This window comes from Gobio gobio (assembly GCF_949357685.1).
Source record: "Gobio gobio genome assembly, chromosome: 21".
NCBI lineage: Eukaryota > Metazoa > Chordata > Actinopteri > Cypriniformes > Gobionidae > Gobio > Gobio gobio.
Window position 1 is genome coordinate 26,579,899 of NC_137117.1, and position 27,909 is coordinate 26,607,807.

General features: G+C 36.6%; 6 protein-coding genes across 6 annotated transcripts; 3 read left to right on the top strand and 3 right to left on the bottom strand.

Annotated features, from left to right (window-relative positions):
• Positions 1-142: 142 nt before the first annotated feature.
• draxinb (dorsal inhibitory axon guidance protein b) lies at positions 143-24,837 on the bottom strand. Its single transcript, XM_079802883.1, has 7 exons — positions 24,508-24,837; positions 2,792-3,264; positions 2,518-2,699; positions 2,084-2,198; positions 1,630-1,722; positions 900-989; positions 143-816 (listed from the first exon to the last, which is right to left on the bottom strand). Exons 1-7 carry the CDS (start codon positions 24,750-24,752, stop codon positions 704-706), a joined length of 1,311 nt encoding a protein of 436 aa, XP_079659009.1. The 5' UTR covers positions 24,753-24,837; the 3' UTR covers positions 143-703.
• On the top strand, positions 13,044-14,318 carry LOC307117785 (transcription factor HES-5-like). The gene is made up of 2 exons (XM_079802875.1): positions 13,044-13,150; positions 13,265-14,318. Exons 1-2 carry the CDS (start codon positions 13,091-13,093, stop codon positions 13,649-13,651), a joined length of 447 nt encoding a protein of 148 aa, XP_079659001.1. The 5' UTR covers positions 13,044-13,090; the 3' UTR covers positions 13,652-14,318.
• On the bottom strand, positions 15,991-16,584 carry LOC307117992 (transcription factor HES-5-like; the record flags this gene model as incomplete). The annotated part of the gene is made up of 2 exons (XM_079803285.1): positions 16,492-16,584; positions 15,991-16,377 (listed from the first exon to the last, which is right to left on the bottom strand). Exons 1-2 carry the CDS (start codon positions 16,549-16,551, stop codon positions 15,991-15,993), a joined length of 447 nt encoding a protein of 148 aa, XP_079659411.1. The 5' UTR covers positions 16,552-16,584.
• LOC307117787 (transcription factor HES-5-like) lies at positions 18,138-19,582 on the bottom strand. The gene is made up of 2 exons (XM_079802882.1): positions 19,479-19,582; positions 18,138-19,364 (listed from the first exon to the last, which is right to left on the bottom strand). The coding sequence occupies exons 1-2, from the start codon at positions 19,536-19,538 to the stop codon at positions 18,978-18,980; spliced, it is 447 nt and encodes a 148-aa protein (XP_079659008.1). The 5' UTR covers positions 19,539-19,582; the 3' UTR covers positions 18,138-18,977.
• Positions 20,995-22,138, top strand: LOC307117326 (transcription factor HES-5-like). Its single transcript, XM_079802119.1, has 2 exons — positions 20,995-21,098; positions 21,213-22,138. The coding sequence occupies exons 1-2, from the start codon at positions 21,039-21,041 to the stop codon at positions 21,612-21,614; spliced, it is 462 nt and encodes a 153-aa protein (XP_079658245.1). The 5' UTR covers positions 20,995-21,038; the 3' UTR covers positions 21,615-22,138.
• her12 (hairy-related 12) lies at positions 24,605-27,112 on the top strand. The gene is made up of 2 exons (XM_079802118.1): positions 24,605-26,112; positions 26,219-27,112. Exons 1-2 carry the CDS (start codon positions 25,948-25,950, stop codon positions 26,630-26,632), a joined length of 579 nt encoding a protein of 192 aa, XP_079658244.1. The 5' UTR covers positions 24,605-25,947; the 3' UTR covers positions 26,633-27,112.
• The last annotated feature ends 797 nt before the right edge of the window (positions 27,113-27,909 follow it).

Sequence of the window (27,909 nt, forward strand, 5' to 3'; positions counted from 1 at the left end):
GTAACGCACTGAACTAAGATAAAGAAGCACAATATCTCCCATATAATAATAAACGCATGGCTTTCAATGAGCACAATGAGTTCAAGCATCATTTCAGTGTAGCACAAAGCGGTTGTAGAATAATTCAGATTTGAGCCAAAAGGAAGATTTAATGGTTTAATAATGTGAGATGAAGATCTCCCTTGTGTCTTTCTTTGTGCGTCCATTCCAAAGCTGCTCGTCTGATTGGAAGCTGGGGACCTGGCAGGCGTTGTAGTCGCAACATTAAAAAGACTGTCTTTGCATGCTCAAGTTCATTTATTCACTACTGTTCCCTTGTGATGATGACTACAATAGAACAATGCAACTCAACCACATCAACACAAAATACAAATTACTTACATGCAGTAACTTTTAATACATTTGCTAAAATATTTCAAAAATTCCACATCACCCAATCTTCATATCACACATATCATTCATTTGTATGAACTGATTGGAATATGCTACTGTATACACAATCTGTTTTGTAAAACTCAGTCTTATGCATTCCCAAAATATTGCTGTCAATGTTTTACAATTTTCGGAAACAATAAAATCCAGGAAAGCAACCAGACGATACACATAAACATGTATAAGGATGAATATAAAAAATTCCAACACAGTGGAAAAAGTAATTGCATGCATTTTGGAAAGGGCAATTTGACAAATTCTTCTGCCCCGCTTAAACAATAATAAACATGCCACGGTTTAAGCTTATACCCTCAGGATCAACACATTGTCCCTTTTTGCGTGTGATGCGGTAATGCCTGTGCAATTTAGCATAGCAACGAAGCCCTGTGAAGAAGTAAGGAACATTTTAAAAGATGATTTCCACTTTGTTAGCATGAGTAATAATCAGTTCAAAAACACTTGCTCACCTTCCTCACACATGCAGCTGTCATAGCACTTGTTGTTGAAGCCACGGTTGTGAAGCTCACACACATGTTTTCTGAGATTGCAGCAGAACCCTGCCAGTTCATATAAAAGAGGTAAAAATGGTGTGATCATTTATTTGACTTAATGAACTAAATTCAAACGTTTGGGGAGAGTAGGATTTTGTGATCTCTTGGCTGCATTTATTAAATCAAACTGATAGTAAAACAGTAATATTGTGTAATATTATTACAATTTAAAATATTTTATATCTATTTTTATATATTTTAAAATGTAATTCATTCCTGTGATGGCAAAGCTGAATTTTCAGCATCATTACTCCAGTCTTCAGTGTCACATGACCCTTCAGAAATCATTCTAATATGCTGATTTGCTGCTCAAGAAACATTTCTTATTATTATTCATGTTGAAAACAGTTGTACTGCTTAATATTTGTGTGGAAACCGATTATTTAATTAATAGAAAGTTCAAAAGAACACTATTTATTTGAAATAGAAAGCTTTTGTAACAATATAAAAGTCTTTTTTATATTTATAAAAGTCTCAAATTAATGAGTCCTTGCTGAATAAAAGTATTAATTTCTTTTAAAAAATCTTTTGAATGAAAGTGTATTATATTATATTATATATGGTAGTTAATTACTCAAATTGCTATAGCTCACTAGAGAATAGATATTGTGGCTCGTTGTATTAATGCAAAAGGTGAAAAAGTCACCTGGCAGACAATCCAGGTGATGTTTACAGGTCTCATCTGATGTAAGAGTAACAAGTCCAGTGCTGGGGCTTTTTGTGGCCTGTTTGTCAGATCCTTGATGGGAATAGAGTGATGGTCAAGTGTTATTAGTAAAAATTGTAATTCACCAACATAAAACAGACACCTGTAGATAAAACATCTTAACTGAATTTGCATATTAGGGCATTTGGTGTTTTCCATACAGGATGATGAGGTATGGGAAAACTTGGAAGAATTTGCCTAAAGGTCCTAAATAGTTCATGTAAAGCAAATACACATTCATTTGGTAAACGATTTATTGCAAAACATGCACAAATGATCTCAAGTCACCATTTCAAAACAAGCATACTTAAAAATTGCAACGTCTAACTTTAAAACTCACAAACATAAAAGCAGAAACAATGTGTCTGTATTTCTAAGTGAAATATTGGTCTACCTTGCTTCTTAGAAAACTGCTTTTTGTCTGCAGGCCTCATATATTCATAATCAGTCCAGTCGAAGAATGCCATGTTGAAAGTGGGCGTCACATCCCCACCGGAAAAACTTTTGACCTGAAAATATTCAGTATTCATGTCACATATAAGGTATTGCAATTTAACTTTTTCATATTAACGTAAATCACTTTGGACAATTGTAATCCTTTAAGGTTCACCAGAACAAATTATGGTAGTCTGTTATATCGTTTTTGAGCCAATAAACAAGAAATAATTTCACGTGCGGATTAAATTGATGGCATGAACCTATTATTCCTTATAACGAGGTCATTGGGATTCATTTTTATTAAGCCTGTTTCTAGACACTGAGAGATGAAAAGCTGAGATATTTTTAATCAGTGTGATTGAAAATACAGAGCAGCTAGATGATGGTTACCTGTGGTTTACTGGAGGGGGCTGGCTTTGTGAAGGGCTCCCCACCGACTGCCGCGGTTATGGGTAATATGAAGGAGCCAACAGTGGCTGCAGGGAACACTGGCTCTGTGGGACTCCCAAAGGAGTTTTTATTGAGCCTTTGATCAAAAGAAACCCTCCGTTCCTTCCCTGATGCCAATGACTCTATGCGAAGAAAATGCCAAGTAGATAATTACAAAATGGCAGGACAGTTATAATGGAGTTTTACTTTGGTAAGTTTGAGGGTTTCTTTTTACCTTCATCGTGAGGAGCCCTATTGATGTGCCCTCCTAACACTTTGCGACCGGTGGGATGTCTCATTGCCCTCTCTGGAGTCCCGGCACCAGGAGAGATATTAATTTGCTCTGGAATTAAGGAATCAAACCCCTTGAAGGTCCTCTTTTTCGAGGTCATTACTTGTCTTTTATCTCCTGGCTCTATCTCTAAGCGGACGGGACTGAGGCCCTCCAGGTCTGGCCCTTCATTTTGGGTGTGGAACACAGTAATATGGGGCCTCTCTCTGAGCCGACCTGCTGTCATCCTCTCTTTGCGACCTCTGTGCTTCCTGTGATGACTGTGTTGATGTATGGATGCCTCCGGCCTAGGCGGGATAATGACATTGCCGCTGAAGATTTCCATTGCTGGATTGTGGCCCATTTCGGTGCTCAATGTCATGGTCACCAAGTCAAGGAGGAGAAATGAGCCAAAATACCAACATAAAGCCACCATTCTAAGAGTAGAAAAGATTAAACATATGATACAGTAATAAATAATCACAAGTCATATTTTCTCATATTATATATTATTATTATAATATTAAAAACTTTGAAAAGAAATTCATTCTAGTCAAAAAGGTGCATTAAATTGAACAGAAGTTAGGACAAGTTTACAGTTTATGTTAAGTTTAGACTTACAACCAGGGTAAGGTGCTTTTACATCAGTGTAATACATCAATTCACTCTGATTTTAGGGAAAGTTATGGGTAGGGTTAGGGTTAGGGATATGGTTAGGATAACATTTTTGAACAGGAATGTTATTCAAGGATCAACAAAATATGTTGACCTAGGGATGCGTCTAACTCGGCAAAACCAGGACGTGCAATCTATTCTACTGAAGCAATGTAGGCCTATCATAGTACAAAAAAAAACGTAGAGATAGCTAAATGTAGATGGGCCGAAAAATCCCTCTATTCATACTTTAGATCTTCAAGAAACCACCTGGTCTCAAGTAGGACTCCATGCACACCATAAAAGATTTTTTTTTTTAAAAATAAACCAAAGCAAAGCAGCTTGATGGACCATTGATGTTATGTTGCTCTTCTTTCTGTGAACATTTGAAATGCTTTGGGAGTCGCGCCAGGCTCTACATTGGGTCTTTGACACAACCGGACAGCATTGAATATATGTTGTGCAAAGACCTTGCATGAGCAATGGTGTCTGGGTGACTTTAGAAATATGATATTCCCTATCCGACTTCTTACAATATAAAATTCAGACAGACATGTAAGCGCATTCGCTCTAACTGCAATTTTTGTAAGCATCTTAGAGATGAGGAAGAAGAGAACTGATCCAAGCCAAGGGATTTTTATCCTCAGAAAATGGATTACACACACTGAGCAGATGAGTGTGACTAATTAAACAAGCGAATTTAGCTTTCATGTACTAACAGACTAGAGTTGTGACAAATCCAACATTTCCCAACTGCGGCTGCATTTACATATATGAACTACAAAACTTGGAGATTTAACCGAGAGCTTATGATTCGGATGCCATAGATAAAGCCTGAGGATGTTGAAAGATTTACTGGATTATTATTCAGTTTAGTTGCACTTTTTTAGATGTTGGTGTAAAACCCTCAAGCTCTTATATGGCAGTATGCCACGCAAATACGTTTTAAATAAAGGATTTATGTATTTTTTATGAAAATATTACAAATTACAGGATGCACTAAAACACTAGTTTAAATAACCAATATACCATAAAAAGAACATGCAATCATTTGAAAGTTGTTGCAATAACACATTTCTCTTTGAAGCACAGCATAATGGTAATTTGCCAGAAAATGAAACAAATAATAACTGTCTCTCTGTATCCTATGCACTTAATTATTCAAATTCTGCATATGCAGCTGATCAGTGTTCATATTATCTTCATTAATTTCAAGATCCCATGCTGTGCACGCCAATGCAGCTCAGGAGCCTAAAAATATCAAAGCTTCACCCCTTTTTTCTCATTAGTCTGTGTAAACAGTGACATGATTAATTCAATGGGGAATCTGGGCTTGTTCTTCCTTGTATAGACTCCTCTTTTCCTACTTGAGTATAAAAGTATTCATTAAAAAAGTATTCACAAAAGTAAAAGCAACATGCATATCATGCCATATAATGATCAATAAATACGTTTTTTAAACGATTGCTGCCGCAATACCGTAACATAATGACACATTAAATGCATAGCCTACAATAACCATGAATTAACATCTGCCTACTAATCTTTAATAGTTTTAACACGGCAGAATTGTTCTTCTATACTTGAAAAAAGAGCTTAATATCGACTAAAGAAGAACATTAACAAACATTCAAGAGAAAATAATGAAGAAAGTGGTCACCTGTTCTCCGCTGTGTGGTATTTCTGGTTGCAGTCCACAATGAGCGCGTGTGAGTTGTAGAGGAGAGCGCGCGCGCGCGAATGTGAGAAGAAGCGCAGTCTCGAGCTCTCTCACTGAAGATTGCGAGTCACGGGCGTCGCCTAACCTAAATAGACTACCTGAACAAAAGAAGCGCTCTCATCTTACTGACTGAACCAATAGTCTATGTGTGACTGTGTTTAATAGTGTAGGTTTTGGGAAATGTTTTGGTTTAATATTGTTACTCAGTGAACTAATAGGCTATTCATGTTATTACACAGGCCTAATTGTTCAACATAGTCTATCTTTTATCAGATTTCATTCAAAATATGTAGCTTAGCTAATTAGTAGCATAACCGCTGGTCATTATAAAATAAATCCCAGCAGGATGTGTAGCCTATAATAGTTAGGCTACTTGCCAATATGGATATGAAATATTTAAGTATTTTATAATATCAATTCATTTAATTCAATTCACATTTATTTGTATAATGCTTTTCACAATACATATCGTTTCAAAGCAGCTTCACAGAAAATGCATGCGTCTACATTACAATTGAAAGGGATTTGTCCACGTTATGTATTTCGTAATGCACATACAAAGCACACAGATAAGCTAACAATGTATTAATCAATATAATAATTTAGGCACAGAAATAAGTGAATACGAATATTTCTGCTATTATGTTCCTATAAAATAATAGTATTTTACTTAAAATAGCAAAAACCAACATATTAAAATATCAATGTATATATTATTGCTAATCCCCAATCCCTCCCCCAGTCTTCTCCTATTTTAAGTTCTCATCATTCTCCTCAACTCTTTTACTGGATAGTTCTTGCGATATTCTCATTATTGATTCGTATTATGTTTACATTCATGTAGCCTACTAAAATAAATATGTCTACTATCCTTCAGAGCCATTTATATAAATGTATTTAAGTCGCGAGATGGCGCTAACTTTCAATTATATGAAAATAACGAGACCGCGGAGTAATACAAGAGACATGCAAGTAGCTCCGGTATGTTCCGATGAACAACGCTGATATATTTACTTTATCTGCCACCCACCATACAAACATATTTGAGCATTCAATGCAATCAAGTATTACAGAAAGCCGTGTAATACTTCATAGTAATTACTATATAAATATTTAACACGAAAAGTGTGTAGCCTATAGCTACAATATACGTATATTGCCTAACATCTAAAATTGCTAGACTGTCACTGATCTGTGAAATGTAAAAATGCATCGTCCTGGTTTCTGAAAACGCTTTCCTCTGCACGGGTTAATTATGTGACACCGTGAGACAATGACACACATAATGTCACTGTGCAGTCATGCACTGAAAGATATTCTGAACTACACATTGCTGTTCTGTTCTGACCCGGTGCATTGCATTCTTGTAAGTGTGATTAAACGGGGAGGGGTTCATTCCCAGTACATCTCCCAGGGGTTTGATCATATAAAGAAACCAGGCCAGAAGCCCAGAGAGTGATTGGTGGATGACAGTAGTAATGTGGATTTGGAGGTTTTGGGGTCCAGTGGAACAGCAGTGGAATTAGTTGCACACATCTCCAGGGGAACACACGCGGGCTGCCCCTCAGCGGGAGGCAATAAATCAACCGCCCCTGCTGCTCCTGTTTTTTTAATGTAAGTGCATCACACACCGCTGAGATGTAGGTAGGCCTACCAATTTAGGCTCAGAGATCTGTTGAGCTTCACGCAGTCTAAATCGCATTGAACATCAAACTGTAATGATTTAGGTTAGAATGAGATTAATTTCACGGCCACTAAAACATATAGCCCCTATGTCGTAAATGGAAGATTCCCTAAATATAGGCTAGCAAATGCAAAGGATTACAGGTGCTGGTCATATAATTAGAATATCATCAAAAAGTTTATTTATTTCACTAATTCCATTCAAAAAGTGAAAGTTGTATATTATATTCATTCATTACACACAGACTGATATATTTCAAATGTGTAGCTATTTCTTTTCATTTTGAAGATTATAACTGACAACTAAGGAAAATCCCAAATTCAGTATCTCAGAAAATTAAAATATTGTGAAAAGGTTCAATATTGAAGACACCTGGTGCCACACTCTAATCAGCTATTTAACTCAAAACACCTGCAAAGGCCTTTAAATGGTCTCAGTCTAGTTCTGTAGGCTACACAATCATGGAGAAGACTGCTGACTTGACAGTTGTCCAAAAGACGACCATTGACACCTTGCACAAGGAGGGCAAGACATAAAAGGTCATTGCAAAAGAGGCTGGCTGTAGTGTTCACAGAGCTCTGTGTCCAAGCACATTAATAGAGAGGCAAAGGGAAGGAAAAGATGTGGTAGAAAAATGTGTACAGCAATAGGGATAACCGCACCCTGGAGAGGATTGTGAAACAAAACCCATTCAAAAATGAGAGGGAGATTCACAAAGAGTGGACTGCAGCTGGAGTCAGTGCTTCAAGAACCACTACGCACAGACGTATGCAAGACATGGGTTTCAGCTGTCACATTCCTTGTGTCAAGCCACTCTTGAACAACAGACAGCATCAGAAGCGTCTCGCCTGTGCTAAAGACAAAAAGGAAAAAAAGTGGTCCAAAGTTATGTTCACTGATGAAAGTAAATTTAGCCTTTTCTTTGAAAATCAGGTTCCCAGAGTCTGGAGGAAGAGAGGAGAGGCACACAATCCACGTTGCTTGAGGGCCAGTGTAAAGTTTCCACAGTCAGTGATGGTTTGGGGTGCCATGTCATCTGCTGGTGTTGGTCCACTGTGTTTTCTGAGGTCCATGGTCAACGCAGCCGTATACCAGGAAGTTTTAGAGCACTTCATGCTTCCTGCTGCTGACCAACTTTATGGAGATGCAGATTTCATTTTTCAACAGGACTTGGCACCTGCACAGTGCCAAAGCAACCAGTACCTGGTTTAAGGACCATGGTATCCCTGTTCTTAATTGGCCAGCAAACTCGCCTGACCTTAATTCCATCTATGGGTATTGTGAAGAGGAAGATGCGATATGCCAGACCCAACAATGCAGAAGAGCTGAAGGCCACTATCAGAGCAACCTGGGCTCTCATAACACCTGAGCAGTGCCACAGACTGATCGACTCCATGCCACGCCGCATTGCTGCTGTAATTCAGGCAAAAGGAGCCCCAACTAAGTATTGAGTGCTGGACATGCTCATACTTTTCATGTTCATACTTTTCAGTTGGCAAAGATTTCTAAAAATCCTTTCTTTGTATTGGTCTTAAGTAATACTCTAATTTTCTGAGATACTGAATTTGGGATTTTCCTTAGTTGTCAGTTATAATCTTTAAAATTAAAATAAATAAATATTTGAAATATATCAGTCTGTGTGTAATGAATGAATATAATATACAAATTTCACATTTTGAATGGAATTAGTGAAATAAATCAACTTTTTGATGATATTCTAATTATATGACCAGCACCTGTATATTCCCCAATGGCCAAATTGTTAGGATCACGAAAAGTTTTAAACATTTTCGGCTAGTTTGCCATACCAGTCTAACAGCACTCGTCAATTTCAAAATGATTGAGATGGCCAATCAAATCAAAGAAAGAAGGCGGGCCTTACAGAAATGTTCAGCGACCGACAGTATCCAATGATTGGCTATATACACAAAATGAAAGGGAAGATTCAGATTTTTTTTTATCAATCTTATTTTGTTTCTGGCCAAATATTTTACACACAAATGTAAGTTTGGTAAGAGTAGCCTTTCTTCAACCTTTTCTTGAATATGCAAACTATAGCCTATTCTGAGTTCTGATTCTTCCATTAAGAAAGCTGTGAAAACTGTGAATCTTTAAAAAGGTATATTATTTAATTGCTCCCTGGCATATAATATATTGTCATTCTCTATTTTGTGTTCAATAATAATAATACAAATAAAAAACACAGATTCAGTGATGCAAACTACTCAATCTTTTTCTGAAATGTCACCGTTTTGAATGTTCAAATAGGCTTTTATTTGCATGATTCATGTAATTCACTACTGAAAGAATGACCACTGTTCAAAGGCCTTTCAAACTCAATATAATGTCATTGAGACTCTTGTGGACCTCAAGATGGCAGTACAGAACAGCTTGTGTGCTATTGTATAGGTTTGATCATAGATATGTAGGCTACGGTTTTGACACTCCATGAATCCACACACAACATGACTATACAACTATGGGAAGTAAAAACTAAACACACCATTTTACTTAAGATGTTGTCCCTGTGGATTGTGCCCATCAATAATATATTGTGTGATAAAATAATATTTGTGTGAAAGGTAGCATTTATACGCATTATTAACATTTGTTAGCTTATATATATATATATATATATATATATATATATATATATATATATATATGCCCATGTTCATCTTATAGGTACATAATAACAGGTACAACTCTTGTATTAAAATGTAGTAGTAAATGTTGGGATTAACATATTAATAAATGCTGTAGAAGTATTGTTGTTAGTAAAGTGTTACCATGTGAATACTAGAATAAAAGAAATACACGTGAGATGGATTTATAAGAAATACTTTATTTTCATCAAACATAAATGTGTTCAATTAAATCATCTTTTTTCAGTTGATTACTCTGTATTAATCAAGACTAACATAATCTCTTGCATAAACAACACACAAGACATTCCTTTTTATTAAGGAAAATAGTCTTAGTTTCAAGTTTATCATTCAACATTCAAGTTGAATTCTGAATATATATATTTTCTATCTGTATATTGCATCAAAGCAATTACATGCAGTAGTTGATATTACAACAAAGATCCATTTTTGGACCAATACAATTCTTTCCCTCAGGGCAGCATTCATTTTGATTAAAATTTTGTCTTTACAAAAGACTTTTCTGCATTATGCTGCTGTGGGGAAAAAATTAAATAAGATCGGAGAATAATGCTTCGATTTCAAGTAGACAGGGTGAGTTAAGATCAACACTTCTGGCAAGATTTGGCAAATGCACATCCATCTCCTTCATGGCACAGGATCTTGTCACTGCTGAATACACAGAGGAGCCACATCTTCTGCTGAGTCAGGGAATAAGCGAAGTGTCTCCCTCGAATACTTGGAGTATCCATTGTGGAAAAGCAAGGTCTTCTTTGGGGTGAAGAAAGAGACAGTTTTTTCCCAAAGGTCAGTGGGAGAGACGCCGTTGTGCAGCCGCTGCTCCAGAACACCCATCATCTGCTCTACACCATCTGAGCACTTCCTCTCCAGACTCATCATTTTACAACTAAAAGACAAAGAAACATTTACATGAGTTACATTCAGTTTAGAAGTTTGATTATAACTGTTACAGACAACTTTATGTCATGACTTACGTTTTCTGCAGATCTCTCATGGTGAAGGACGGTCGTTCCTCGATGTTTACTGTCGAGAAGTGATATACATTGACTTTTCTCTTCCCACTGGCTTGAATTTATACACAGCCTGGCTAAATTTAATGAGATGGAAGTTCTCACACTTTTTAACCAATCAGGAAACTGCAGTATGACAATAGTGCAAGGGCGGATTGTTTAAATAAATAATGCCAAGGCCCTGAGAACCAACTGAGCAGGTGGGAGGGAACTCTTGTTTTATTTTGTCTGTCAGTCAAGGATTGAGACATTGCTAAAAGAGCAGCATTGAGCCTTTGAATTAGAATTGGCCTCATTCATGTTGTCAGCACATAATATGTGGTGGGAATGTGCACTTAAACATCTGTCCAAAAAGCCTGAAAGTTGACGGAAAAGAGATTAATGTTTAGACATTTAACATCAACTTATTTTACACATTAAAGATCAATTTATTTCCAATTTATTTATTATGTAATATTCATACTTATAAACATTTATTACAAACAAATGAAACTCAACTTAAAAGTTGATAACAAAGAGATTAATGTTTAGACATACCAATTTATAAAGGCTATATATTTAATATAATACAAATTAAACATATTTTTTCTCCTTTATTTATTTATTAATTTGAGATACATATTTATGAAATATACAATGATGGATTATATTGCTCATAGATCTAAAACAAGCAGCGTAAAAGGTTGAAAAAAAAAAAGATGAATGTGTAGATATTTAACGTCTAATTATTGATTTATTGTACACGTTAAGTATCAATTTATTCCTCATTTATTTATTAATATTCACATTTATTTATATAAATATTTTGTAAACATAATGACACATTTTTTGTAAAACAAGCAAACCTCAGCTTAAAAGTTGATAGCAAAGAGATGTGTTTATATTTAAGATAAATTCATCTTTATTATTTGTTTTTATTTTTAATTATTAAATACACATTAAACATCAATTTATTCCTATTGTATTTATGTATTATTTAATATTCCTATTTATTAATATAAATATGTATTAAATATGCAATTATTTTTTAAACAAGCAAAGAAGCTTAAAAGTTACAGAGATTAATGTTCAGACATTTAACATATTTATTAAGTTATTTACATATTTATTTATTAAATACACATTAAACACATGTATTCCTATTTTATTTAATATACAAAATATGATGAATTATTTTACTCATAGCTCTAAAACAAGTAAGCAGGTGATAAAAAAGAGATTAATATGCAGAAATTTAACATACATTTATTTACTATTTTTATACACATATTTATTAAATTTACAATCACATTAAACATAAATTTTTTTTTAATTATTATTATTATTTTTTATATTTAATGATGATGATGAGTTATTTTTCTCATACACAAAAGTTAATAAATGCTAATAAAAGCATGAAAGTGTTATAAATATCAATGTGATTAATTTCTACATTTCGACAATTTTGTCCCAAAAAATGTGTTTGAATAAGCAGATGATGTTATCTGACATGGCCTATGTAGTAGACACAAGAGCTGAGACACTGTTGTTTAAGGCGGGTAATTGAATGATGGCTCCAGATGGCGAGCCTGGCTGCCTGGGGGGTGCTGTGAGAACAGTGAGTGCTGGGTCACTCTGACATTGTGTAATGAGCCACGCTTTCTTTTATCAGTCGGATCAGCGTCATTAATGAATAAGTGTGGGAAGCCGTGGTGCACCAGCGCTCCCAGGTTCTCATTGCTGAGAGTGGAGTGTGGTGTGAGAGTCGGCCAGCAGACAGCAGGCCAGACAGCTGTAAATGTCTTAAGTATGTGTAAGGAGAGTGTGCCAAGATAGAAGTGTGCTGCTCAGACCTCAGGGCTGAGAGGGAAATTGTACACACGTCATAGATTTGCTCTTTACTTTGCTAACCATTGCACAATATAATACACAAACTTTCTCTGAAAGCAGATTAAAGATTCTGCAAAAGATATATATATATATATATTTTTTTTTTTTATATATATATTTTTTTATTTATTTTTTTATTTATTTTAATTGTTGCTGTTATGTAGAATATGTATTAAAATCTTTAAATAAATGTTTGTGGCACAAATGTCATTTTCCTTTGAATAACTTGGAAACCATATACTGCATGAACCATGAGGCTCATAACTCTCAAGAGACAACAGGATAATTTTGGACTTTGTGTGAAGGACTAAAGTGTACTTTAAAGACCAAAGCGACTTGCAGCCACTTAGATCACTTTACGAGGTCACACATTTCCCACATTCACAGGCCACTAGCTGAATCAGTCTTCATCCCTCTGAAAACACCCCTCCACCTGCTCCCCAGAGATGTGCTCATTGTGTTGGGGCAATAAGGGCTTCAGCCGCCATGTGTCAGCCTGAACGCTCCCATTGGCTGTGGACTGTGAGAACCTCCAGCAAACTCCAGACTCACACATTCATATGGAGATTTGGGAGTATAAATAGAGGAGAGAGGAGAGAGAGAGTTCAGCACAGCTCAGATCTGATCCTGAGTTCGGAGAACCGAACACAAGACACATCCATGGCTCCTACAATCACTGGATCAGTCATCAGCGGAGAACAACTTCCACTCACAAACAAGGTAAACATTCAACATTTGACATCTGACTCCACTAAACCGTGTATTCTTATGAAATGTCAACTATACGATTGATGGATGAGTGTTTCTAAATGCCTGTTCGTAATGTTTCCTCAGCTGAGAAAGCCAATAGTGGAGAAGATCCGCAGAGAACGCATCAACAGCAGCATTGAGAAGCTCAAGTCTCTTCTGGGTCAAGAGTTCCTAAAGCAACAGCCCGACTCCAGACAGGAGAAAGCTGATATCCTGGAGATGACGCTTGATTTCTTGAGACGCTCCCAGAATCCCTCGAGCTTCTCGACTGCAGCTCATGACGGACACTCCAAATGTGTGCAGGAGGCCGTCGACTTCCTGTCTCAGTGTCCAGTGCAGACTCAGTCCCACAGAAGACTGCTGAAGCACTTCCTGCACATGCAGCCGTCCACAGAGAACAACACACGTGTGCCACCAGAAGCAAAGAGCAGCAGCAAAGAGGAAACTCTGGCGCTCTGGAGACCCTGGTAGAGCCACCAGGACCGTATGATTTATCAGACAGAATTCATAATGCCAGTCTGAGATTGGCATGGACTGTAATTCTAACGTAGGAATTGATTTCCGCCTCTGCAGCTTCTGCAGGATCTTTAATCTGCTTTCAGAGAAAGTTGGTGTTTTATTGAAACTGTGTGACCTGTAATATTTAATCAGAATGTACCGAATCATTTGCTGTGTAAAATGATGATTACATTTGTGAAAAATATGATTCAAAGTATTTGGTCACAGAAATGTTAAAGTCTGATTGAGACGTTTGAGCTCTTGTAGGTCTCTCACCCATATTGGGTTTATTCTCTACATCTAAAGGATGACGACACTGCTTTCATTGACTGAAAGCTTTTGATTTATATTTCTGTTGTTTGAAATACATTTAATGCTTCTCTTGTTATATGAGGAATATTTCCTCATTTGAAAGATGTTATTGTGTGTTATAGCACAAATGATTGTTTTTAATGTTTCATGTGTTTACATGAATGAGACATTTCCCCTGTAAAGGGGGGATGAATATTGTCACTGTTAGTGATTTGACGTCTATGATTTACATTCAAAGTCAAGTTCTTACCTTCTCTGAAGGTGTCTTCTGTGCATTACTTCATATTGAAGTACAACTTGAAAATAAATTTGAATATATTTTCTGCCCATACTCTGTTGTTGTCTCTGAATTCCTCGTCCATCAAATGAACACAACATAAATCACAGCACATTTGCACACGTTAAAAGTTATTCAAATTGCTGTTTAGTCAGTTTGTACTTCATGGTGTGGTTCACACCTATACCTTTAAATATACTTGTAGATGATGCATTAAGTTCAGATTCATATGAAAGTTTATAGTGTCTCTATTCAGGTCTAGTTTGCAAATCATTCAAGTCAAACTTAACTACACTGAAAAAATATTGTTGTTGGATTTACTGTGAAACAATTTTCACTAAGAAATTGCTAGTAAATTTCACAAATAATTCAAATGAAATGACAAATAACGCATTGAACATGAATTTTTGCATAGAAATACTGAAATGGAATTTACTTGTAAAACATACTCCAATAATCTTTTTATTTACAACTTTGATTTTACACTGTAATACCAACCTTTTGGTTCACTAACTGTAAATAATACTTTTGTAATATGTTGAGCTCTCAAAGTCCAAGGACAGGACAAATCAAACTATCATATTCTGGTAACACTTTACAATAAGGTTCATTAGGTAACATGACCTAATAATGAACTGCACTTATAAAGCATTTATTTATCTTTGTTAATGTTAATTTCAACATTTACTAATACTTTATTAAAATCTTGTTAACATTATTTCATGCACTGTGAACTAACATGATCAAAACATGAACAGCTGTATTTTTATTAACTAACGTTAACAAAGATTAATAAATACAGCAACACATGTACTGCTCATGTTAGTTAATATGTTAACTATGTTAACTAATGAAACCTTAGTGTTACCCATATTCTAATTTATTGAGTGTGATTTAATTTTACTTGTAAAGAACTTGTAAAGACAGATGAAGAACGTAACAAACTTTTAAGTTGAAATGTAATTATTATTATTATAGACGGCAAATGAAGAATGTGCAGACTGATTAAACAGCAATTAAAACATCATCATGTGCAAATGTGCTGCAATTTATTTAGTTAATTTGATTGAAGAAAACATCCAAAAACATTGTACAGATTATAGTCTTAAAATTTATTTTACAAGTTGTACTTCAATATGAAGTAATGCACAGAAGACACCTTCAGAGAAGGTAAGAACTTGACTTTGAATGTAAAGCATAGACGTCAAATCACTAACATTGACAATATTCATCCGCCCCTTTACAGGGGAAATATTCATGTAAACACATGAAACATTAAAAACAATCATTTGTGCTATAACACACAATAACATCTTTCAAATGAGGAAATATTCCTCATATAACAAGAGAAGCATTAGATGTATTTCAAACAACAGAAATATAAATCAAAAGCTTTCAGTCAATGAAAGCAGTGTCGTCATCCTTTAGATGTAGAGAATAAACCCAATATGGGTGAGAGACCTACAAGAGCTCAAACGTCTCAATCAGACTTTAACATTTCTGTGACCAAATACTTTGAATCGTATTTTTCACAAATGTAATCATCATTAAATATTACAGGTCACACAGTTTCAATAAAACACCAACTTTCTCTGAAAGCAGATTAAAGATCCTGCAGAAGCTGCAGAGGCGGAAATCAATTCCTACGTTAGAATTACAGTCCATGCCAATCTCAGACTGGCATTATGAATTCTGTCTGATAAATCATACGGTCCTGGTGGCTCTACCAGGGTCTCCAGAGCGCCAGAGTTTCCTCTTTGCTGCTGCTCTTTGCTTCTGGTGGCACACGTGTGTTGTTCTCTGTGGACGGCTGCATGTGCAGGAAGTGCTTCAGCAGTCTTCTGTGGGACTGAGTCTGCACTGGACACTGAGACAGGAAGTCGACGGCCTCCTGCACACATCTGGAGTGTCCGTCATGAGCTGCAGTCGAGAAGCTCGAGGGATTCTGGGAGCGTCTCAAGAAATCAAGCGTCATCTCCAGGATATCAGCTTTCTCCTGTCTGGAGTCGGGCTGTTGCTTTAGGAACTCTTGACCCAGAAGAGACTTGAGCTTCTCAATGCTGCTGTTGATGCGTTCTCTGCGGATCTTCTCCACTATTGGCTTTCTCAGCTGAGGAAACATTAAGAACAGGCATTTAGAAACACTCATCCATCAATCGTATAGTTGACATTTCATAAGAAAACACGGTTTAGTGGAGTCAGATGTCAAATGTTGAATGTTTACCTTGTTTGTGAGTGGAAGTTGTTCTCCGCTGATGACTGATCCAGTGATTGTAGGAGCCATGGATGTGTCTTGTGTTCGGTTCTCCGATCTCAGGATCAGATCTGAGCTGTGCTGAACTCTCTCTCTCCTCTCTCCTCTATTTATACTCCCAAATCTCCATATGAATGTGTGAGTCTGGAGTTTGCTGGAGGTTCTCACAGTCTGCAGCCAATGGGAGCGTCCAAAGGCTCAAAGGAGCAGAGGGCCGCCACATGCTAAATGACATGCTTATTGCTCAGGAAACAATGAGACATCTCAGGGGAGCAGGTGGAGGGGTGGGTGTTAAGGATGGAGAGTGTGTGAGAAAGTGGAGACCCCTCGTTTAAAGCTTTGCTTGTTGTCTGACACTGGGGTCATTTATTGACAAAGCACGTGCCATTGTGCCATGAGTATCTTTTTAGTGTAATTTCGATGTCCCGTTTCAATATAAACCAGTGATTCCTATAAGTATGCCGATACCTGGGGGCATTTAAGCAGGTTCTTGGAGGTACTTGAAAAGATTTTGATTTTAACTTGTTAAATATTTAATACAATATATAATATAACATAACTAATAATCTTATTAGTTCCTTTCAAACATAAAAACATGATGCTTGCTTTAATAATATAAGTGACTTTAATATGATCAACAATAATGCTAAATAATATCAATCATTATGAATTAATATAGGAACACATTTATATTTTGTGCTAATAAAGTGGTACTTGAGCCTTACTAATGGGGCTTTGAGGGTACATTATCATTTGAATTACCATTCAGTAACACCCCCCCCCCCATAATTAATACTGTTCTTCAGCAAGTATGAATAAATTGGTTAAAGGTGACAGTAAAGACATTTACTGTATAATGTTATAAAGCATTTATTTCAAATAAATGCTGTTCTTTTAAACGTTCTGTTCATCAAAGAATCCTGATTTTTTTTACCAGTTTCCACAAAAATATGAAGCAGCACAACTGTTTTCAACATTGATAATGATAATAAAAGTTTCTTGAGCATCAAATCAGCATGTTAGAATGATTTCTGAAGGGTCATCTGACACTGAAGACTGGAGTAATGATGCTGAAAATTCAGCTTTGCATCACAGGAATAAATTACATTTTAAAATATATTCAAATAAGAAAACACTTATTTTAAATTGCAATAATGTTTCACAATATTATTGTTTTACTGTATTTTTTTAATAAAAAATTGCAGCTTGATGAGCACAAGAGTCATCTTTCAAAAACATTTTAAAAAATCTTAGACCCTTTTTTTAAGTAAACATTAATCACACAAAAAACATGTTTTGTGTAAACTATATGAACTGCATGGGAAATATGCAGGTACATTTAGTTATATATATTTTTCTCATATTATGATCATATTTAAACACATCATCTTCCATGTCCATAATGCTGATTTCAGGTCAAACCTTGGTTTATAGCTGAAGTTTAGGAGTGTAAAGTTATTTAAACACTGCCAACAGTAAAATACTGTGATGAGTAAGCTTTTGGAGAGTTTGATCAATTTAAAATAATGCATTTTGAGTTTTTGATGAGACGATTCATAGATACTCTATGTGAGATGTATACAGTTAAATAAAACAGAACACGGAACAAGAACATTGATTGTACAATTTATTTGTCATAAGCAATATGATTACTGTTCTTCACGTGAGCAAACTGGACAATGAACATTTGCATCAGCTTTGAAGGACCTTCATGCTTTAAGTAATAAAGCAGTAACATATGTAAATGCATCTTTTCACAATCGTGAGGAACTCATGTAATGTTTGTACTTCCCTTGATCGAGGAAGAAATGGACAATGTCACAGACATTTAAAATTCAATTAGTAATGCAAGACACCTTCAGAGAAGGTAAGAACTTGACTTTGAATGTAAAGCATAAACGTCAAATCACTAACAGTGACAATTTTAATCGACCCTTTACAGGGGAAAAGTCTCATTCATGTAAACACATGAAACATTAAAAACAATCATTTGTGCTATAACACACAATAACATCTTTCAAATGAGGAAATATTCCTCATATAACAAGAGAAGCATTAGATGTATTTCAAACAACAGAAATATAAATCAAAAGCTTTCAGTCAATGAAAGCAGTGTCGTCATCCTTTAGATGTAGAGAATAAACCCAATATGGGTGAGAGACCTACAAGAGCTCAAACGTCTCAATCAGACTTTAACATTTCTGTGACCAAATACTTTGAATCATATTTTTCACAAATGTAATCATCATTTTACACAGCAAATGATTCGGTACATTCTGATTAAATATTACAGGTCACACAGTTTCAATAAAACACCAACTTTCTCTGAAAGCAGATTAAAGATCCTGCAGAAGCTGCAGAGGCGGAAATCAATTCCTACGTTAGAATTACAGTCCATGCCAATCTCAGACTGGCATTATGAATTCTGTCTGATAAATCATACGGTCCTGGTGGCTCTACCAGGGTCTCCAGAGCGCCAGAGTTTCCTCTTTGCTGCTGCTCTTTGCTTCTGGTGGCACACGTGTGTTGTTCTCTGTGGACGGCTGCATGTGCAGGAAGTGCTTCAGCAGTCTTCTGTGGGACTGAGTCTGCACTGGACACTGAGACAGGAAGTCGACGGCCTCCTGCACACATTTGGAGTGTCCGTCATGAGCTGCAGTCGAGAAGCTCGAGGGATTCTGGGAGCGTCTCAAGAAATCAAGCGTCATCTCCAGGATATCAGCTTTCTCCTGTCTGGAGTCGGGCTGTTGCTTTAGGAACTCTTGACCCAGAAGAGACTTGAGCTTCTCAATGCTGCTGTTGATGCGTTCTCTGCGGATCTTCTCCACTATTGGCTTTCTCAGCTGAGGAAACATTAAGAACAGGCATTTAGAAACACTCATCCATCAATCGTATAGTTGACATTTCATAAGAAAACACGGTTTAGTGGAGTCAGATGTCAAATGTTGAATGTTTACCTTGTTTGTGAGTGGAAGTTGTTCTCCGCTGATGACTGATCCAGTGATTGTAGGAGCCATGGATGTGTCTTGTGTTCGGTTCTCCAATAGGATCAGATCTGAGCTGTGCTGAACTCTCTCTCTCCTCTCTCCTCTATTTATACTTACAAATCTCCATATGAATGTGTGAGTCTGGAGTTTGCTGGAGGTTCTCACAGTCTGCAGCCAATGGGAGCGTTCAGGCTGACACATGGCGGCTGAAGCCCTTATTGCACCAACACAATGAGCACATCTCTGGGGAGCAGGTGGAGGGGTGGGACAGTGTGTGAGAAAGTGCAGCCCTGTTGCTCACCATTAGGATTAATTGCTCACAAAAGCACGTGCTGTTGATATAAAATACCTACATTGAAAATAATAACCTTAAAACAATCTCACACTCTAGAAATACAGCTCTCCCTTATTTTTAGAATAATTTAGAGAAATATTAAATATAACTCATAATATTAAAAATGTCCAATATACAGAGTATGAAACAGAAATTTTAAACGTCATACTCCAGCCAAGAAACTATTAATCATCAATAAAATTGTGTTTTCTTTAATTATACTATGGCAAAAATATTTGGAAAATTATAGTTTTACACTTTTATTCTCTAGTGGGACAAACAAGCAAACAAATGCCCAGCGTCTCAATTAGGGACAGTGTCATAAACACCCCTGTGAGGTTTCTATAGAGTCCCTTGACAGCATGCCTAATTGCTTGCAGTAAGGCACACTTCTATTCATCTCTGATGAATGGACAGAGTGTGGGAAAGTTGTGGAAAGTGCAGTCCCAGTCCTGCACTACATCACCTTCAAGACTTCATTGTGATAGAGGACATCTGAACTGCCAACCCGTGGCACCTTAAACCAGAAGCTATTGAGCTATTGAGTCTTTGGCAAAACTTCTTGAACTTTATGGCATCTGAAACCATAGTGTTCTCTTGGATATTTTTTTCAATTACACTTGCAAACAAACAAAACCTTTTGAACAAAAATGTATGAAACAATATAACCAAAATAGTTCAATCTTGATTCTGCACTTAATATTTCACTAATAAAATAAACAAATTGCCTGACGACATCACTCAATTAAATAACAGACAGAAGATCTAATTTGGAATGACTAAAAATCTGCTTTAAATTAAAAAAAAAGTCAAAATAAAAGCATAGTAGTCTCACACGTATGTTTATTAAAAATGGCACATACACTTTTACAGGTTTCTAAGCATCAGCATCATTTCAAAAGGGGTCTCCACTTTCTCACAAACTTCCTCCCTGTAATACACCCACCCCTCCACCTGCCTGTCAGAGAAGTCTCATTGTTTCCTGTGCAATAAATGCCTCACTGAGCATGTGGCGGTCCTCTGCTCCTTTGAGCCTTTGGAGCGCTCCCATTGGCTGCAGACTGTGAGAACCTCCAGCAAACTCCAGACTCACACATTCATATGGAGATTTGGGAGTATAAATAGAGGAGAGAGGAGAACGAGTTCAGCACAGCTCAGATCTGATCCTATTGGAGAACCGAACACAAGACACATCCATGGCTCCTACAATCACTGGATCAATCATCAGCGGAGAACAACTTCCACTCACAAACAAGGTAAACATTCAACATTTGACATCTGACTCCACTAAACCGTGTTTTCTTATGAAATGTCAACTATACGATTGATGGATGAGTGTTTCTAAATGCCTGTTCTTAATGTTTCCTCAGCTGAGAAAGCCAATAGTGGAGAAGATCCGCAGAGAACGCATCAACAGCAGCATTGAGAAGCTCAAGTCTCTTCTGGGTCAAGAGTTCCTAAAGCAACAGCCCGACTCCAGACAGGAGAAAGCTGATATCCTGGAGATGACGCTTGATTTCTTGAGACGCTCCCAGAATCCCTCGAGCTTCTCGACTGCAGCTCATGACGGACACTCCAGATGTGTGCAGGAGGCCGTCGACTTCCTGTCTCAGTGTCCAGTGCAGACTCAGTCCCACAGAAGACTGCTGAAGCACTTCCTGCACATGCAGCCGTCCACAGAGAACAACACACGTGTGCTGCTGCCTCATCAGCTCCATTCACCAGACGCAAAGAGCAAAGAGGAAACTCTGGCGCTCTGGAGACCCTGGTAGAAGCCGTTCTTATGTTTTTAAAAGACAACATTGTGAACTACAACGATTAACTCTGTTATAAGAGAACATGTTATTCTATATCAACCTCTTTCATGAGAGGATAATTGCTTGTATTCCTATATCTAGAATTCACTGTATTTTTGCCAATGGCAAATCAAGCTTCAAGCTAATTTAATCTGCTATGTTAGCAACTATATATCTCATACTGAGGTGCAATATTTGTATTCTATGAATGTTCCATGTTTCGGAATAGATCCAATTGATCTTATGATTTATATTAAGGTCTTGTTCTTTTTTGAACATTGTATTGTTGGTGTTGGAAACACCGTATTGTTGGTGTTGGCGACTGACAAATTCTTTTATAAAGATTATTTAGGTAATTGTGTTTTAAACAAGAGATTTGTCTAACAAATCAAGCACAGTTGTAGCAAAAGTACTGTACTGTACAAAAAAAATCACTACATGAAGATGCTGGACATAATCTACAAATGTTTTATCAAAAGAATAAAAATCTATTTTACATCAAATGTTCTGTGGCAATGTGTTCATTCTTTCAAAAGATTGGTTGCACTTTATTTTACAGTATGTGCACTTACAGTGTACTTACCTAAGAAAGTAATGGGTAATATAAAGTAACTACATGGGTTAAGGTTAATTTTAGGGGTAGGTTCAGACCTATAGTTATTACCCAGTTATTGTAATAACTATAATAGTATGTACATGAGGAACAGGACTGTAAAATACAGTACTACCAAATATTTCATGCCCGTTACACATCTCACATGTATCTACTAGTAATAACAGTAAAGTATGCACAATTCCCAACCCTAACTCCAATTATATCTTAAGTACTAAGTACATATTACATATATTATTATGGAGTTATAATGTAATATCACTTAGTTAGTACTTATGTGTAATTACACTGTAACAAGGGAACTAAAATAAAGAGTAACCCAAAAAAATCTGATAATATTCAAGTTCAAACTACTTTTAATGCATTCCAATATCTTTTTAATTGCATGATCAAATGGTTGCAATTACATATTTTGATAATTATGGAATTACAGACAAGCTTTTCTGTTATCCACTCAAGCAACTATTATCTCCTAACAAGATACCTTAAAATCAATTAGATAGGTGGTATCCTATTCAACTGCAAGTAAATTTAAAAGGTTAACTGGACAGATAATTCATAACCAATTTTTAAGAAATATTATGCGTATATGCTTCTCACTGAACAAGGGAAGACAGTTAAAGAGACTATTGCAAATGACATTAGTAGAAATATTTAATTTAATTTAATTTCAATGACATCAGCGATTGGAGCATGCTGACTGCCGCAACCAATGACACCTGCCAAGCTAAAGTAAAATATTTACATTAGTTTATGTGTGTGTTATAGGTGTAAAAATGTATGATTAGATTATGTATTTAAATAAATTAATTAATAAAAGAATAAAAAATAAATAAATAAAAGAATTTCTCATTTTGATCTAGTTTGAAAATCCTGGGAAAGTCCTAAAAGTGTTTGAACAGTGTCTAAAGTCCAGATGGTCTTTCTACGTCTTAGGTCCCCCCTCTAATAAAGAGAGTTCAAACACCGTAACTAATGTTATGTGTAACAAGACACACTTCTTTTGTTCCCTTACTCTGGGCAGTCGATGAACAGACTGTGGGAAAGGAAGACAGGCCTGTCACACACAACTCATGGGAACTTCAGTGAAAGCCCAGTGCCTTATGTCATCAGGCCTACTGCTACAGGTGGTATAGGACAGAGGAATCACACACACACACACACACACAAAAAAAACACTTATCCATTTCAACGTAAACACAGAACAGACTTCATATCTGCTATAATAGAGAATACTTAAGAATTTTTTTATTTTTATTATTAGTATTAAATAAGTGCTAAAATGTCTGAAAAATGCCATAAGGTGGCATGTATGATAAGACTTTTTTTGCTCACTTTTGCTCAACCACAAGTTTGATTTCCCGAGTTTGTTTGTGCCACTAAAAGACTGACTGTTTGTTTTATAACAAAGAAGCAATTAACATTTCCAATGGGGCCATTAGTGAATTGTTTGCACTCATCAGATTAGAGAACCCAGGATAGTGGGAATGTCCTCAACCACAAACTCACAGTATTTTAACAGGTGAAAAATACAAGCAAACACAAACACACAGAACACAGACATGCACATACAAACTACACATGTAGCATAAACACTAGTCTTTGCTCTCTATCACAATACACATAGAGGCGTCAGCAGTGTTTTAATCTGTAATTCAAATCAACTGAAATAAACAAAAATACAAAAACACAAACTTGTTTTATTTCAGCTAGTTGCCGAGGCAACATTTCTTATTTTCATTTAGTTTAACTATAAGTACTAAAATAAACTACACACTAAAACTAACAAATACAAATGGATAAAAATAAACTAATGAAAATGACAATTAATAAAACTTTAACTAAAATGAAAGTGAAAACTTTAATTCTAAAAATTAACAATGATACTAATATAACAGTGTTCAACACTGTTTTCACTTGAAATCAAACCACCAAAACTATCAGTCAATAAAACTGCACTAAAGATAGGCCTACATATATATAGTCCAGAATTCATATTTAAGACGGAGACAATGGACTATAAAACAAAGCATATGTTTGTGTGTGAATGAAAATGTGAATGCTGTTTTCACAATATACAAAATATGCTGGCAAAATAAATGCACGAGGGCGTTGCTGTGAGAAGAGCGTTTGCTAGTGTGTTCTTCTGAGGGACTTCCAAGCATGTTTGTTCAAATAGAAATCACCATTAATAACCTATATTCACCTGCTCGTTCTCATTGCACTTCGTTGACACAGTGAAGACAATTTACTTACGTGCTTGCTGTGACATTGTGACTGTGTCTTTCCCACAGTTGTGACAATGGTAGGCGAATTCTGGCCCTTTTTGGCGTCTGCTTGTCGTGTGATCGGGGCAGTTGAGCAGCAGCAGCATGAACAGCAGCAGGAACTGGAACAGCAGGCAATGCAATGCCGCACAATGAACCACTCTCACTTCTGGCGCGTGCTGACCATGAAGTGTAGACATGTAGGCTATTAAATAAGCTTATTTTTTGCAACATGAACTAGCATTATTTCGCATCAAACACATAGCAGGACTGAGAATGTTTTTTTTATGAAGACTTTCTCGCGTGCCTTCACAGCAGCGACACGAGGACTTCCGTATCTGGCACGTGGACGCGACTGTTCTGTCACCTTCAATGGAGCTGACAGTCATGTTGTTAAAAGTTATCAAAGGAATATTCCTGGGAACGGGCTCAAATCTGTGTTTCCAGCTGTGTTTCTCGTGCCTTTGATGTTATGTCGCAGACAGTTTTAACCACGTGCCATTATCGCAAGTAGGTGCTGGTCACGCTCCTGGGCTTAAATTGAGAAACAGCCCTATAGGCATATCAATAGCATATTCTACAAAATAATAGCCTATAATAGTGATACAAAAACACTTCTGTATACTTTTTTTGTACAATATATTTAGGTTACAAAAACAACATATCAAATCATTTGATCAAAATTTCTTTGTTTTTCTACACTGGTCAAGTTGTGCATTGATTACACAAAGTATGAATAAGATGCATGGTCAAACATATCAAATAGGCTAAGTGTTGTCATGCTTTACTTTATTGCATTAAAAAAACATGTGCATGCATATATTATTTTTCATGACTGAAAAGTTTTTGCCATCTACCCCCGGTTTCAGAGACAAGGTTTAAGATAGTCCCGGATTAAAATGCTTGAGCTGTTTTAACTGAACGCAACTTGCACTGATATGTCTTAAAATATGTCAGTGCCATTGTTTTGTCTCAAGATGCACACTTGTTTTTTTTTGTAATGTTTTTTTTTCATAGGCACGTTTATAAAAGCTACTTAATTGTCCTAATTGAACTAAAGCCTAATCCTGGCTTAAGCCTTATCTGTGAAACCAGGCCATGGAGTTTTAATATTTTGGTTACACAAAGCATGAATTAGATGAGTCATGGTTCATCAAATATATTTTATTTTAATCTTTTGTTTTCTACCAAATGCATTTTTGTAAAAACAAAGTGCATTTGAAAACCTGCATTCATAATTTTCTGAAGGGCCAAATTCCTTCACTGAACCTTCAAGAATGGCGTCCCTGATACCTTGGGAAACATTCCTCCAGTGGAAGGCAAGCGGGCATTTAACCATAAAATTAATGTCCTCTATTGTTGTGATGAGCCAGCCCTCTGGTCTCAGAGTGTGGGAACAGTAACACAGCACAGGCCACATGGCTTTGTGATGGTAATGCTGCTGTATAAATACAAGGGGCTGCTCCTCACAGAGGCTCACAAATCTTTTTGCCACAGAAGAAAAGCAAGCCATTTCAGCACGGACATGGCACCACATTCAGCTACACTCTCGTCTTTTGACCATCTTCGCTTCGGTGATAAGGACAAAATAAAGGTACGTTTCATTTAAACGCAGTTCGTCTTCCAAAGCGTTTCACCCAAAATTTGAATCTGTGCGCAGTTTGAAAAATGTTCTAATAAGTGTTTCCATTTGCCTTCAGCTGAGGAAGCCAGTTGTTGAAAAGATGCGCAGGGACCGCATCAACAGCTGCATCGACCAGCTCAAAAGTCTCCTGGAGAAGGAGTTCCACAGCCACGACCCCAGCACCAAACTGGAGAAGGCTGATATCCTGGAAATGACAGTCAGCTTCCTCCAGCAGCAGTGGAAGCAGCAGCAGCAGCTCCCTCAGAGGGACTACAATGAAGGCTACTCTCACTGCTGGAGGGAGTCTGTCCACTTCCTCACTCTTCATTCCACCGGAGGAGGATCTGGCCGTGAGCTCCAGCACCTCCACAATGCCCAGCGAGCGAGCTCCGCTACTGGCTCCGCTCCAGGAGCACCCTCGTCCAAACTGAGCACGGCTGGTTTGCAGCAGCCTGACAGCAGGAGAGATGGAGTCTGGAGACCCTGGTAGAGATGCTGTGAGCTGTAAACCCTGAGGGACAGTAGTATTAACGTCTCTCATGAAAGTAGGAGATATGCATTTCCAAATTGTATGTTGCGTCATCATATTGATTGACAAAAACTTTAGACAAACATGTGTTTGTCAGTGGAGGAAGGGGGATTATTTATGTATAGCCTTTTCTGTATTAATAGCTCTTAGTGTGATTACTGAACTTGTTTTTTGTATGCATATTTAATTGAGGTTGACTCCAGTGGAGTTTTATGTATCATACCTCTGAACTGATATTGTACTTATATTGTACTTACAAGTTGTATTTCTGTTTGCACTGATAATTCTGCATTGTTGTTTAGTTAAGGCATGCATGTTGTACCTTTGATAAAGGATCCAGTTCGTTGTCTTGATCACTTACTTTTTAAAATATATTTTATTCTTTGCAAATGAGCTCTTACATCAAATATGTTTTGTTAATAAAATTCTACATTTTCAATCAATGGTTTTGGGTGAAGATTTAATCAGTGTTTGTATGTACAGACCTCTGAACTGTTCAAAGTCAGATTTTATTTTTAGATCCTGTTTGCTTAAGCAACTGGAACAATATATTTAACCATTTGCCTAAATACAGAGTTGAGACTATAAATCAAATATAGTTCAGTTAAAATGATATTAACAAGTTAGCAGATTACAAAAAACTTCACTTGTAGTTGTAGCAATGGGCTGATCTACTAGCTAACTGACTATCTCTCAACTTGTGTGAACCATTTTACTTCTGTAAATGTAGTTCTTTCAAATAAGGTGTTCCAGAATTGTATAAAAAAAACATATCACAGCCTAAAACTTACAAAATGGCTTCAAGTGAGCTAATTTTATTATTTTGCTTGAATAGTCAAATTTCAAATGATATGCATTAAATGTGCATCATGCATATGCATTATTTTAAACTCTCAAATAACTCTAGACTATATGTCTATATTAGGTTTCTACCAGCACAGATGGGTAATGTCAAGTAAGTAGAATTACACAGCCTCCCTCTACAGGCACACGTCTATTGTTCTCCCCTCCTGAGAATATCACACACACAATGGAAAAGTAGTGTGGGAAACACTTCCATGCTCCCAACACACACGTTCCGGAGTCAATGGAGATGACCTCCCTAACAACAGCAAGCCTTTCAAAGGCTACTATGTTTTCCCAGGGGCTCATGCAACTGTGTGAGTGCGTGTCACTGAACATTAGTGAAAAATTAGGAGAGCTACAGAAGAGTTTAAAAGTCTACATGGAAAATTTTA

Coding starts and splice junctions, on each gene's coding strand:
- her12 (XM_079802118.1), top strand. CDS start 25,948: ATGGTAATGCTGCTGTATAAATACAAGGGGCTGCTCCTCACAGAGGCT. Junction 26,113..26,218: donor GTGATAAGGACAAAATAAAG/GTACGTTTCATT, acceptor ATTTGCCTTCAG/CTGAGGAAGCCAGTTGTTGA.
- LOC307117787 (XM_079802882.1), bottom strand. CDS start 19,538: ATGGCTCCTACAATCACTGGATCAGTCATCAGCGGAGAACAACTTCCA. Junction 19,365..19,478: donor AACTTCCACTCACAAACAAG/GTAAACATTCAA, acceptor ATGTTTCCTCAG/CTGAGAAAGCCAATAGTGGA.
- LOC307117785 (XM_079802875.1), top strand. CDS start 13,091: ATGGCTCCTACAATCACTGGATCAGTCATCAGCGGAGAACAACTTCCA. Junction 13,151..13,264: donor AACTTCCACTCACAAACAAG/GTAAACATTCAA, acceptor ATGTTTCCTCAG/CTGAGAAAGCCAATAGTGGA.
- LOC307117326 (XM_079802119.1), top strand. CDS start 21,039: ATGGCTCCTACAATCACTGGATCAATCATCAGCGGAGAACAACTTCCA. Junction 21,099..21,212: donor AACTTCCACTCACAAACAAG/GTAAACATTCAA, acceptor ATGTTTCCTCAG/CTGAGAAAGCCAATAGTGGA.
- draxinb (XM_079802883.1), bottom strand. CDS start 24,752: ATGTTGCAAAAAATAAGCTTATTTAATAGCCTACATGTCTACACTTCA. Junction 2,700..2,791: donor TAGGGCTCCTCACGATGAAG/GTAAAAAGAAAC, acceptor TTCTTCGCATAG/AGTCATTGGCATCAGGGAAG. Junction 1,723..2,083: donor GCAGTTTTCTAAGAAGCAAG/GTAGACCAATAT, acceptor ATTCCCATCAAG/GATCTGACAAACAGGCCACA.